Source organism: Biomphalaria glabrata, chromosome 13 (genome assembly GCF_947242115.1).
Source record: "Biomphalaria glabrata chromosome 13, xgBioGlab47.1, whole genome shotgun sequence".
NCBI lineage: Eukaryota > Metazoa > Mollusca > Gastropoda > Planorbidae > Biomphalaria > Biomphalaria glabrata.
This window is the reverse complement of record NC_074723.1, coordinates 4,332,877-4,346,927: the sequence shown is the minus strand read 5'-3', so window position 1 is coordinate 4,346,927 and position 14,051 is coordinate 4,332,877. Positions and strand designations below refer to the sequence as shown.

General features: G+C 34.8%; 1 protein-coding gene across 9 annotated transcripts in view; it reads left to right on the top strand.

The window, feature by feature from the left end:
* The window catches only part of LOC106071422 (endothelin-converting enzyme homolog), a 112,623-nt gene extending 99,709 nt beyond the window's left edge, over positions 1–12,914 (top strand). For all 9 annotated transcript variants that reach the window (XM_056008954.1, XM_056008951.1, XM_056008949.1 and 6 more), the window contains 6 exons: positions 531–598; positions 1,628–1,752; positions 4,448–4,513; positions 6,365–6,460; positions 7,715–7,791; positions 9,595–12,914. In XM_056008954.1, coding sequence (XP_055864929.1) covers positions 531–598; positions 1,628–1,752; positions 4,448–4,513; positions 6,365–6,460; positions 7,715–7,791; positions 9,595–9,694 — 532 coding nt within the window. In that variant the 3' untranslated portion in view covers positions 9,695–12,914. The remainder of the gene's footprint in view (positions 1–530; positions 599–1,627; positions 1,753–4,447; positions 4,514–6,364; positions 6,461–7,714; positions 7,792–9,594) is intronic.
* The last annotated feature ends 1,137 nt before the right edge of the window (positions 12,915–14,051 follow it).

Here is a 14,051-nt window from a genome sequence, read left to right as displayed (position 1 = left end):
ATTATATGAGTTTTTTATTTTGCGTGTTTTTTGTGTAAAAAAAAAAATTAATACATTATTAAAGTTAAATTTTTATCCATTAATTGGCAACATTTACCTTCTGGAACATCTGTTTAAAAAAAAGAAAAAGTGAAATTTTATTTTATAATTGCTGAAAAAAAAAAAGGGGGGGGGGGGCATGGTGGCTGAATAGTAAAGCTCTTAGTATCCTGGGTTGGAATATCAGTGAAGACTGGGATTTTCAATTCTGGGAATCTTAGGTCACCCCTGAGTCCACATAACTCTAAATGGGTACCTGACATAAGTTGGGGAAAGTAAGGCGATTGGACGTTGTGCTGGCCACTTGACGCCATTGTTTACCATTGGCCCTAGAAACAGATGATCTTCTCTGTAGATCACAAGGTCTGAAAGGGTTACTTTTTTATATTATATACAATATAATAAATATTTATAAATATTTATATTCACCTAAAACTAAATTCATTGTTACAGAGAATTAATTTTCTTATGTGTATTTCTTTATTGACCAGGTCACTTAACTATGGTGCTATGGGTGTGGTCATGGGACACGAATTGACACATGGTTTTGATGACCAAGGTGAGGAGTTGCCTCTTTTTTTAGTTCCCTCCCATCCTCTCACTCAACCCAAAAACATAACAAATGGTTCACTTTAAAAGTTATGCTTTGGTTGCAGTCTTAAAGGGTTCACTTTAAAAGTTATGTTTTGATTGCAGTCTTAAAGGGTTCACTTTAAAAGTTATGTTTTGATTGCAGTCTTAAAGGGTTCACTTTAAAAAGTTATGTTTTGATTGCAATCTTAAAGGGTTCACTTAAAAAGTTATGTTTTGATTGCAGTCTTAAAGGGTTCACTTTAAAAGTTATGTTTTGATTGCTATCTTAAAGGGTTCACTTTAAAAGTTATGTTTTGATTGCTATCTTAAAGGGTTCACTTTAAAAGTTATGTTTTGATTGCTATCTTAAAGCCTTGAACTTAAACAGAATACTTGTAACAATGACTATTTGAAACAAGACCAATGACTTAACAACTGTGATAAATCTAATGATCGACCAACTGTGAACAATGACTAGCAACCCCGATAGTTAGCTCTACTGTCTTCAAATATTACTGTACAAAGATTTTTTATGAAAAGCCATTTAAATATTTCATTAATGCTTTTTTAACAATTCACAATATAATAAACATTAAAAGCAAGAAAATAAATTAAATTACTTCCTTACTTCTTAATGGATGCTCGTCTGTCGACTTAACTTTATGCAAAGGATCACAAGCTTTTTTTTTTAGCAAAGACTGAGATTTCATCTCTAGTGGGGAGTTAGCATTTTAGACAGGGAAATGGAAGGTGGTTTGTCATTGTGCTGGACAAAGATACCCCAATTAGCCAATTAGCCTTAAATACCATCTACTCCATACACTGTCAGGCCTGAAAAGGAAACCTTTTTACTTTTTACTTCTTCATAAGATTTGCTGAAAGGTCGTAGAAAAACTCCATCTATAAATTAATTACTCTTTTATGTTCCCAGAGAGAAAAAAATATGTTAATTTAACATAAAAATGTACCATGCAAATAAATGAAGACTTAACTCAAGGTTCAACTGTTCTTTTAGGTCGTCAGTTTGATAAAAATGGAAACCTGAAACCTTGGTGGGATGCAGAAGCAGTGCTGAGATTTAAGAACAAGACTCAGTGTATGGTGGATCAATACAGCAGCTACCAGTTAAATGGAGAGAAAGTAAGTGAGTTACTAACTTGGTTGGAAGCTTGAGAAGGAACAGTTACCACAAACATTAAAGAAATAGCGAGGTTAAAAATATTTTTGCATTCAACAGAAACAAACTTGTAAGGGCCTTTACCATGTCCAACTTATTGCAGTAATTGTAATAACTCTTCAAGTTTTATAGATCAAAAGAATGAGCTACCTGCTACATGCTGAGACTATTTCCTTTGATGAGCTTGTGAAAGGAATCCATCAGTGTTTTTGTAGTTCTTGTAAAAAGATGAACCTGAACTGGAACATGTACCAGTTCTCTCTCAAATCGTTGTCCCCAATCATGCATGATGGGATATTCTGTGAGATGTAGGTCTATTGATTAATTGTCCTCTCTGAAGTGGCGGCATTGTGTAATGTTATTCTCACTAATTTGTCCCTTCTTGTTATCTATCTCTTTTTTTCTATGGTTCTTAATGTGTTGAATCCAATCCTTGTCATTTATCATTCAAAATTTTCATTTGTCCTTGTCACGTAGCATGATGAAGCTTTATTTTTAGTTCTCTACAACCATCTCCATAGCAACGAGTTCTTGCAGCAAGCAAGCTTTCTTGAAAAAGTTGAAATTCAATGACCATAAAAGGAGCAGCGAATATTTATCTGGGTGAAAGGCGTGGCTTGTTTACAAAAGCAGAGAGAGGTTAAGGAATAAAAAGTTTTGCAAAGGACGGACAAAGTCAGTTGTAGAAAAATTGTTGAATTGTATTGTACAGTGTGTATTTAATTAAGTGACCCCTAGTTCCAGAATTAAAGCTTGGTATTTATTGTTGAAGGATCTTCATTAACAGTTCTATTTGAATCTCCGGCAAAATTAAATAAGAACAATCTGGTATAAACTTTGTCACATGTAAACTATGAGTGAGTCTGGTGTGAATGTACACTTATAGTTATAATGTTTTTTGTTTGGTGTAATGCACAAATTATAAGACAAATTTCCATACGGATAATAAAGATTATTATGTTAGAAATGAACGAGTAGTCATTCTCTGGCGCTGCCAGGGTCGAGTTTCGCTAAAGAGAAACAAAATTCATCGTAGTCCCTTTAACAGTTTCCACTGAGGAATTTTCTGGTGATGTGGCAGGTCTGCAGCAGTACCGCCCTCTGACAGGCAACGAAGATGTTCCTAGGAATGTTAAGGGCCTTGAAGGTGTCTGTGAGGTCAGTTGTTATTATCCCCTCGGTTGATATAACAATGGGGTATATTGTTATTTTGGACAATTTCCATAGACGCTTAATCTCCAAGCCTAGGTTCCCATATTTTCTTTGTTTTTCTATCTCAGTTTTTCTTAAATTATGAGACAGTGGTACGGCGATATCGATAATGGTAGCGTTTTTTTCTTTTTTATCGATGAACAGCAGATCCGGGCGATTGAAATCTACCGTTTTGTCGGTCAGAATAGGCCTATCCCAGTACAGCAGATGTTCAGTAGACTCGAGAACCTCTTGCGGAGAGTATTTATAATAAGGGGGAGTGTCCTTACCGATCAATTTGTACGTCAAAGCCAAGTGTTGGTGTATTAACTTTGCAACTTGGTTATGGCGACCTAGGTAGGCTGATTCTGATAGGGCTGAACATCCTGCCATAATGTGTTCAATCGACTCGCCCACATTTCCACATTTTCGGCATTTGTCGACAACATTGAGTTTCAGGATATGCTTCTCGTAATTTTTTGTCCTGATTACTCTGTCCTGTATTGCTGTAACAAAGCCTTCCGTTTCAGGGTAGAGATGACCTGCTTTGAGCCATGTTAAGGAAGCAGCCTTGTCAATGTTGTCCCCATGTAATGAAGCCGGAAATTTTCCGTGGAGTGTTTTTTCTTCCCATTGGCGAATCTCATGCCCTACGTCGTCCAAACCGATATTGACATCAGCATTGTGTAGGTTCAGAGGGGTTGCATCGGAGTCGTATTTCCGTAGGAAGGAAACTAATTTGTTGCTGGAGGCGAGCAGTTTTGATCGTATTTTTAAAACTTGCATCTTACACAATTTGAAGATGTTCTGCAATCCACGACCCCCATCCTTCCTGGGCAGGTATAACCTTATGGTGGAGGACTTGGGTGTTCAGTAATTGTTTTAAATAGAAATGTACTATAAATTATAATCAACACAAACTCATTGAAACATCAAGACATCTTTACATCAAGCACTCATAAACAAAAGATTGCCACAGTCCCATCTCCTTGTTCTGTCTCTTGTAGCATTGGTTTTGAATCTCTTGACCTCTTGACTATGACAATGTTGAATCAGTCATTAGATAATGCTATATCGTCATCATTCCTTTGGGTTCCTCATGGAACATAGGGCCTCGACAAAAACACGCCACTCTCCATGGTCTCTTGCTAGTTTTTTTATGGCTTCCCAGCTCTATTCAGTCCTCTCGGCTTCATCTAGTATACTGCGTTGCCATGTTCTTTTTAGTCTTCCTCTATGTCTTGTTCCCTGGGGGTTCCACAATAAAGCCTGCCTAGCTCTGTTGCTGGTATCTTTTCTAAGGGTGTGACCAATCCATCTCCACTTTCTAAGATCTGCACCTCTATATTTTTCTGCCCACTCATCTCCCAAGGTATATCAAATTATGGTATATAAATGGGATTAACTTGTAATCAGAATCTGAGTCACAGTCACAAGAAATTTCATTTTTCACTATCTGTTTTACAGGAAAGGGGGAAGCAAACTCTTGGAGAGAACATTGCAGACAATGGAGGGCTGAAGTCTGCATTTTATGTAAGTAATTGTGGTCTCAGCCCCCTGAATGACAAAAGTGGTCATCATTGAACCACGATGAACGAACTATTTAGTATGTTTGCATAAAACAATTAATACAATAAAATCAAAAATAAAAGCACAATTATGATTTATAAAAAACATAAACTCAAAGCTCTTTGAGAACATAGCAGACCTAACAATAAATAGAACATTTTATGCACCACCTTAAGTAGAAATCAATTACTGGAGTGCTAATAGAAAAACTAGATTGTGTAAAGCTTACTGGAGAGACTCTATGCAATAAAGAAGATAAAAAATTAATAGAATTGAGATATTCTGTGGCATTTTTTACGTCTCAAGAGACGAACTTTTCCCTTTGCAACTTCTTGTGTGACTAAAGAGGCCAATCCTTGATACACAGCTGCGATCGCACGTTGGGCATATATGATCACCAGGCGCTGTTGCATTTTCACCCTTCTTTCTGCTTCTGTTGTGTATGACATCTGCAATATGTGACCCTTCCTTTATGCTCTCTCTCCACGTGGATCTATCCAGTGCCACCTCTTCCCAGCTGCTAGTGTCGATTTCGAAGAGCTTCATGTCGCATTTGCATACATCCGTATAATGTAAAAGTGGGCGACCAGCGGCCCTCCTGCCTTCCTGCCATGTCACGGTTGCAGAAAAGAGTCTGGGACAACATATTGCTGACTAGCAGTACGAAAGCCCTAGTCTACCGGACCTGTGTGTTGAGCACCTTGCTGTACGGAAGTGAAACATGGTCAACCTACTCATGGCAGGAAAAAAAGCTGAATGTCTTCCACCTCCGATGCCTAAGGCGGATCTTTAAAATAAGGTCGCAAGATAAGATAACCAATGAGGAAGTGCAACAAAGAGCAGGGTGCCAGGACATCAGCAGACGCCTTGGCTGGCTTGGCCACATTCATAGAATGCCAGTAGATCGACTTCCACAGGATATCCTGTATGGGGATCTAATAGAAGGCAGGAGAATGAGATATTATAGATCACAATAAAGGAGGAACTGATTTAAAAAAAAAACACTATATCCCTTGTGTTTTAAAGGACTGGGATTTCAGTAAGTAAAAAAGAAATTCTCTTCCATACCTAGGTTTAGAGCTTTCATAATTCATTACTTTTAAACACTTTTTATTATAAAGAATTGATAGAGTTGTGATACTTGCAGTCTAGGTTAATTTAAGGATTTTGTACATTTAGTTCTAACATTAAATAGAGCTGGAAAGGCATGAGAGATCTTAAGTTTTTCTTTTTTTTTTCCACTAATTTGTTCATTGATTTGTCTCTGATTGTTGCTATAGACTTTACAAAAACTCCATTATTACTATTTATCTGAAATTTTAAGAAGATCTTTTCCAAAGTAACATTATCTTTTTTATGACTGATTTTGAAAATGAAGTGTCACATCCTAGATGTGTCTTGTTTATGGCCTTTTTTTTTCCATTTTAAATTCTGAATAGTGTAAAATCTCAGTATCCATCTCAATGTTATTCTTAGTGAACTTGATATCTTAGAGATTTCACTAATTCACCATTTTCTGTGAAAGTATCAAAATTATTGACTATTACTTTACCATCTTTTATTCTGACAGTTTTTACACCCTTATCACTAGTGAACTAACTTTATCAATTACTTTGTTCTTATTTTATGTTTTACCTTTTTCTTCTCTGTTCCTTCCCCCCCCCCCTTCCCCATCATAATGAATTTGTCTGTTTAAGTTTAGACAATTACGAATTCGCCCCCTTCCTCTTGTGATTTGTCTCTGCAATGATTTTATAAACTTGGGACTTTAAAAAAAAAATTTTAACGAAACAATTCTCCCCCCTTCTTCTCCAGGCTTATCAAAAATGGGTGGAGCTGAATGGTAAAGAGCAACTCCTGCCTGCACTTGGTCTCTCTCACGAGAAGTTGTTTTTCTTGTCTTTCGCTCAGGTTGGTGTTTTATAATGTTCACTTGAAAGATTGACTCACCTTTTTTTTTTTTTCTAATAAATTCATTCTAGCAGTATAAATGACCCTAACCCTAACCTTTACATTGACTTCCTAAAAATGAATGGAAAATGAATGTGATTGATCAAATAATGAAGTTTTATTTTGGCGCAGCAGTAGAAGTTTTGTTCTAAAAAATTTTTAAAAAGCAATAAGCAGACCATTTGCTCATGTGAGCTTCAAATTTCAGTACGACTATTTGCCTCTACCTGAAATATACTCTAGCCATGAGCCTTGTACAAAACAACTGCCATTGCTTAGCTATACATAGAGTCACTGTACCCTGTTCAGTGTTTAGTCATAATTATAATATGACTCCATAACTAGAATGACTATCACTTCTCTGTCTTTGAATGAAATATATATACTACAATGATAGCTGCGTGATCATATGGTATGCACTCTGGACTGTTGTTTGATGGTCTGAGGTTTGAATTCTGCTCCTAGCCTTATCCCGCTATCTTCCAGGAGGTTTGGGCTAGGATGTAATAATCTTCAAATCTGAAGGAACATCCGAAACATTTAAAACAAAACAAAATCAAAGAGTGACTGGAGTTTTGAAATACTTTGATGTGACTGAGAGAGACTTAACAAGAATATGATATTGAAACTGGGTACTGTAACGGATGCATGTGTAGTCAGATGTAGCTGAAGTATTTCTAAAGATGATTATGTAGACTAAGTGCGTGCGTACCTTGTTTGATGTATTTTCAATCCGCGAGTTCTTCATGCACACCGTCACAAATATAGATAAGGTACTAACACGAACACAGATTCAATGACCAAGTTGACTCAAGGTGAACTTCAAACAAACGTTTATTACAGAATGGGCCACAGTCTAGTCTGTCACTATAGAATGATGTTATCCCCTTGAGAATCTAGTGATAACTGATTAATTAAAAGTCTATCCTAATCTCTAACCCAAAGTCTATGTCGTCACTATAAAATATACGTTCACTGTCGGACTAACAAAGTGAGCAACCCAATTAAACCAAAACAAAGAGTGACTGGAGTTTTGAAATACTTTGATGTGACTGAGAGAGACCTAACAAGAATATAATATTGAAACTGGTTTCACAAGTTCACGGATAAGTTTCAGCTGAATCTTTGCTGATGTGTAAATATTTTAATCTTAATTGATCTGATTGTAGCGTAAGTCTCCATAAAACTAATTGGTCTTTCATTGTGATGATATAGGTCTGGTGCTGGAACAGTAAGCCAGAATCGGATCACTTACAAGTGTTAACTGATGCACATTCACCAGCTAAATTTAGGTAAGGGCTTTGATACTACCATAGCTGACAATGTTAAAGACCGTATTACTGAGCTATAATAAGCTAGATTTAGATAGGTATTTTGACACTATCATAATGAAAACCTCATTCACCTTCACCTTTCCCTTAGTCTGTTGAACTGTTGGGGCACCACATAAGATTTGTCAACTGTCTTTCTCTATTCCTCTCTGTCTCTCGCCTCGGATAGAATCTTACTCCTTCCATACTGTTTTCCCATCACTTTCTCTGTCTGCCTCTTCTTCCTCTTCCTGGTTCTGTTCCCTGAAGGAATATCTTTGTGTAGTAGAAAGTCTAGATCAAGTTTATATTGTTAAATGCAATTTGGCTACTGTAGAGTAGTTGATGAAATAGTAGTTGATTTGCATAACACCCAAGATACTAGCCAGAACATTATTTTGGTGACCCCGAGGCCTGAATGAACAACCTTGTGATGTGGCCATATAGTTTAAGTTTGCCATTTTTTAACCATGGTTAAAAAAAAAAAAGCCAAATGCAAATACCTCATTATTCAGCTATAAAAGACATCTTATGTGATGACATAGTTAGGTAATCATGGCCATCTTTCAAAGACCTCACTGATAAGAGAGTATGGACATCCTGATGGCTGTGTACAGCGCCAAGTCCTTAGAAAAGTAATGTTAATATCTATTTAAAGATTATTAGCTGTCCACTTGTTTTTATATTGAAACCGCTATACATTTTCAAAGATCCTAATTAGAAGATGAAAGGTCTCTACTTAAAATAAGGTAATCTGTTAGACTTTCTTAAAAATGTCATTTTGGTTACTATTCAAATGTGAAAAACAAATTAACCATCTTAATGCCCTCCCTCTCCAGTCAGGACACTGAGTCACCCTTTCTCCTGACATGGTGCCCCACAGTTTGAGAAATTCGGCCTTAACTATTTTATTTTTAAAAAATGTTACATACTATCACTGACCTAGTTTTTCTTATTTTCACTTTTGATTTTTTTTTTTTTTGGTTAGAAAAAAAAAAAACTAAAAAAAAATATTTTATCAGTCACGTTACAAATAAATCTCATCAAAACCAGCAGCAGGGGGTTATTCTTAAACACAATGATAGCTTTCATTTTTAAATTAACCATTTGTAAAATACTACAGATTTGCTTTTTTGTTTTCCAAACCTGTACATACTCTTTTTTCAGTGTATCGAGAGAATAATATTTCCATCACAAGCAAACAATGGACCTCATTCACCAAAACAAATGGTCACGTGATCATATTGATAAAAACAGTTTAAAAACTTTAACGTCCCCCATTGTTGATTAAAATTAGATCGTAGTTTGTATAGAAGAGAGAGAGAATCACGTGGCTCGATGTTGTTTGTTTATGTTTGGTGAACGAGGTCCATTGTCTTTCTAAAATAGGGAAAGATAATCCTCTCTCTCTCTCGCTTTTTTGGTATTTCAAGAACCTTTGTTTTGGGATAAAGTAGCAATGTTTTTTTTTAAGTTCTGGTTAGTTTTTGTTTCATTTTTGATGGTAATGGAAATGCTATTCATTTCTTTAAACTTCTATTTAAAGTCTCTGTTATATTGCAGTATTTTTAGTTTGAAAGAAGCAAAAATATAAGCTTATTATGATTATAGAGATCTAAAAATGATTACATGGGCAGATAATCACAGTGGCTAACTTATCATCTACTCTTTAATCATTCCAACTTCCTTCTTGTTGCTTAAGAGAGCATTTTAATTCAATGTTAATTTGTTAAAAAAAATTTTCCCAATTATTTTTAATTTGTGAATAATATTTTTACTTTTCAGAGTTATTGGCCCTCTGTCCAATTCTCCAGATTTTTCTAGAATCTGGAAATGTAGTGACAAGTCCAAGATGAATCCCAAAAAGAAGTGTGAAGTATGGTGATCTGCTCACGTGTCCTATCATATTGTAATCTCGTTAGATCAATGGTCTATAAGAACATGGTCCACACAAGTACACACTACCACTATATGGTGAACTAAAAAGAGAGCCAACTAAATGTTTTACAACATTGAGACCTTGTTTTGCTTAGGATCAAATGTTAATTTTAGAACCTTTTTAGAATATTAGTTTGTTTTTAAATAATTTCATGTAATGTTAGTTTTGATTTTTATAAAAAGATAACCTTTTACTCTTCAAGCCTTCTCTAATTTTGAAAATATTCAAATTAGTTTTTTAATTTAAAGATGTTCTGTCCCCTTTTCTTCAGTTGATTTACAGAAATTGTTTGTTTTTTTTGTTTTTTTTAATTTGAATTAGAATAATCTGATCCGCTTCATTGACTTTATATCAGCATAAATATCAAGAGATAGTAGCCCTGCTATTTCAGCCAAATGAATTTGTAGTACTAAATCAGATTTCGGTTTGTACTGTGTTTGGTATTTTTAAAAAGATCTGGAAAATTTCACTTAACTTACTGATAGGTTAATTTTACATTATATCTAATTTACGTTTTAACTTGTACAATCTTGTTATATTATTTGACTGTCTTATATTTATTAGTTTGCAGTATTGTGTTGTTTTTAAAATCAACTCCCTTGTGTACATAAGAACACAACTTTGTTGCCATATAAAAGACACTATGAAGCCAAAATTTTCTTTATGTACTCGGCTAAGTCGAAGATTTGACAAAAAAACAAAAATTCATATATTGACTTGTTTTCCAGAGACAAAGAATATCATGTGGGTTTTTTTTTTTTTTTTACACACTAATCCTGATGATTTTGTATTACTTTTAAAACTTTTGTTTGCGTTATATATTTTGTACAACTTTTATATAATGTGATCTTGGTTTACTTTATATCCAAAAATGTTAGCGAAACTTTGCCTATGTTTTTTTTTTTTGAGTCTTTGAGAGTTGTTGCACAATTTTAACTCTTTCTCTCCTAACTGACGATACCAACGTTGATTCCACCAGAATGTGGTAAATAATTACGGAGAGAAAAAGTTAAATCCTATGAAAACCATCAACCTTTTTTTTATACATTAAACAAAATAAATCTGAGATTGAATTTAAAAAGGAAATTTCAGATTTTATGAAGCTCAGAAAAAAATCATTTTATACTAAATTATAAAAATAAAAAATCTGTAAAACTTCAGTTGTACCTCAAATTTGAAAGTGCTCAATTTGTTTTCTATGTCCCAGCATGCTTCTTTCAATGTCCCAGCATGCTCTTTTTGATGTCCTGGCATTCTCCTCTCCATGTCCCTTGGAAAATATTTAGTTCATATTTGTTGGACCTGTAATAAGTTTACCCTTTTGTTCTTTTCTTGAACATATTCTATGTTCTTTATAAAACATGCATGTCTTTTGTCAGCAAATTATGATAGTATGTTTTTGTTTAAGAGAGCGCCTATATTTTATGATTAGTAAATCAAAATCCTTCATTTTGTGAAATCCAACCCATTCTTAGATCTGATCATTCAAAACTGATCAATTTTTTGTTGAGACATTCTTTTTTTTATGACGATAGGTCTGTAAATAAACTTTTTCATTATGATATTTTATGGAATGATTTTATCTTAAGTCCCACTTTCATCAGATGAGCCACTTTTACCAAATAACCCCCTTTCATCAGATGACCCACTCTCACCCAATGACCCACTTGTTTGTAAGAGGAAAAGAAAATAACATTTTGTTTTAGTCCTTAATTCATTTCTTGTCAATAGTTTTTGACCAATGTTTGCATTAATGGAACATCTGAGCCACGTTGTATAGAGATTGTATTAGCATTTACTAGATGGCCCAAATTTGCATGTTGATAATCTTGAGTGGTCAGCAAGCAAAATGTAAAATTATCAATTTGTAGTGCAACAAATATTATATACAGTTTATTTAGTATAATTGTCTGCCACACAGATACTAAACTCATAATTTTGTATATTGAGTCACAAGAAATGTATACCTGCTGTGATAAAATACTTTGCTCTTCAAGTCTAATCTAGACTTGAGATTCAAGTTATTTCAACTGGTCATTGAACTGGCCAGGTAATATTCCTTCTAAACTATTGATTTAAGCTCTTGTTAGTTCTTAACCTTTCTGGCAATTAAAGGCTATGGCACATATTGGGCTAGGTAGCATCAAGTGTTCATTGTACTGTGTGTTTAATATTCATAAAATATGATGGTCTTACCATGTGTGCATCTGTCTCTCAAAACGACTTCTGAGTGAGTGTTACCCATTTTGTGTTCCAGATGACCTCATTGAGTGTAAGCCAAATGTTGTTGCCAGTTTGTACCCAGAGATTTGTTTACATCATATTGCGCCTCAGCTAATGGGGCTTAACTCTTGAAACTTTTCAAATGGCAGTGTCATAAGCTGAACTGACATTCAGATAGAATTTGTTGTTGGAAGTTTTGGGATTTGACTATTCTAGAGCTTGGTTCACTTTTATATTGAGCTATTCAACACAAATCAATGAATTTGTGAAATAGTTATAATTGGTACCCCATGGAGCCCTCTGCTCTATCCCTTTGGATTAGGGAAAGAAAATGTGTGGTTCTTATACAAAATTCATTCATTTTGATTAATTTATTGTTTTACATAATTTTTGTTTATAAATATTTACTCTTTTATATAGACTGGAGCTTAGCATCATTGGAAAATACAAAAGTGGAATCACTTATTTCTACAGATCTAAATTGATTTATTGTTTAACATAATTTTTTTTTTTTTTTACAAATATTTACACTTTTATATAGACTGGACTTTAGCATCATTTAAAAATCATTTAAATTTTGTATTATCTACATGTATCATTATACCAATGGCCATATCCAGTAATGTGATTTTTTTTGTAAATCCTGTGTGACTGTATTATGAATGATTTACACTGATTATATATATACCAATATATTGAAATCTTTTTGTAGGTAAGTGTGATTATTGACTGCATTCATCAATAGATGAATAAGACTCATAATTATTTTTTATTATTATTTGTAATTCCACTCGACACCAATAACTACCAGAGGGGAATTTTTTGTTTTGGTTTTACACCAATCAATCTACTCTCGCATAAAATTATGCTTGAAATACATAATGTTAATATTATCATTATAAATTTTCATTTGGTATGTTCCAATAAAAGGTGTGTCTATGTATCACTAATGTTAGCTGTTACCTGGTTAGAGGTTGTTCATGAGCATAGTCCTTCTTTGTTGGAACAGTCACTTGAATGGAAGCAATGGCTGGAGCAAAGCAAGATTTTAAATGCATATTATTTTAATACGTTTATCATTTTGTTCTACTCCACCCCTCTTTAACAAAGGAATCTTATTTAGTGCATCATTTCTCAACTTAGTAGTGGTGAACAACATTGCGAATATAATGCCACAGTACATGACATTCATGTAAGCTCTGTCATCAAAGGAAAGGACAGATTTTTACAAAGCTTGTTGACTCAAAAAGATGAACTGAAAACCCAACTCTACTGCCGAATCATTTTAAATAAGTTTTCGGGGGGGGGGGGGGGGGTCATCTTTTTTGGATGATGCTTGTATACCACATCAACTTTTTGTTATTTCTGTGTTTTTGTTTAGAAACTTTCTATGGTTGTCATGTATGGCTGACACGTGGTGACCTCTGACCTTGTTGAAGAACTAAGTAGCCAAGTCATGTCAACATGCAGTTCATTTGCTGTTGTGGCTGGTAGCACTACAAGTGGAAGTGCACCAACAGAGTGGGACATAGAGCGTTTCAATAGAAGGTTGAGAGCCACTGGTCTGGTAGAAGACTGACAACCACTGGTCAGATGCTTAGAACCACTGGTTAGATAGAAGGTAGAATACAACTGGTCAGGTAGAAGGTTGAGAACCACTGGTCAGATTCTTAGAATCACTGGTTAGATAGAAGGTAGAATACAACTGGTCAGGTAGAAGACTAACAACCACTGGTCTGGTAGAAGATTGAGAGCCACTGGTCAAATGTTTAGAACCACTGGTTAGATAGAAGGTAGAATACAACTGGTCAGGTAGAAGACTGACAACCACTGGTCTGGTAGAAGATTGAGAGCCACTGGTCAGATGCTTAGAACCACTGGTTAGATAGAAGGTAGAATACAACTGGTCAGGTAGAAGACTGACAACCACTGGTCTGGTAGAAGGTTGAGAGCCACTGGTCAAATTCTTAGAACCACTGGTTGGATAGAAGGTAGAATACAACTGGTCAGGTAGAAGGTTGAGAACCACTGGTCAGATGCTTAGAATCACTGGTTAGATAGAAGGTAGAATACAACTGGT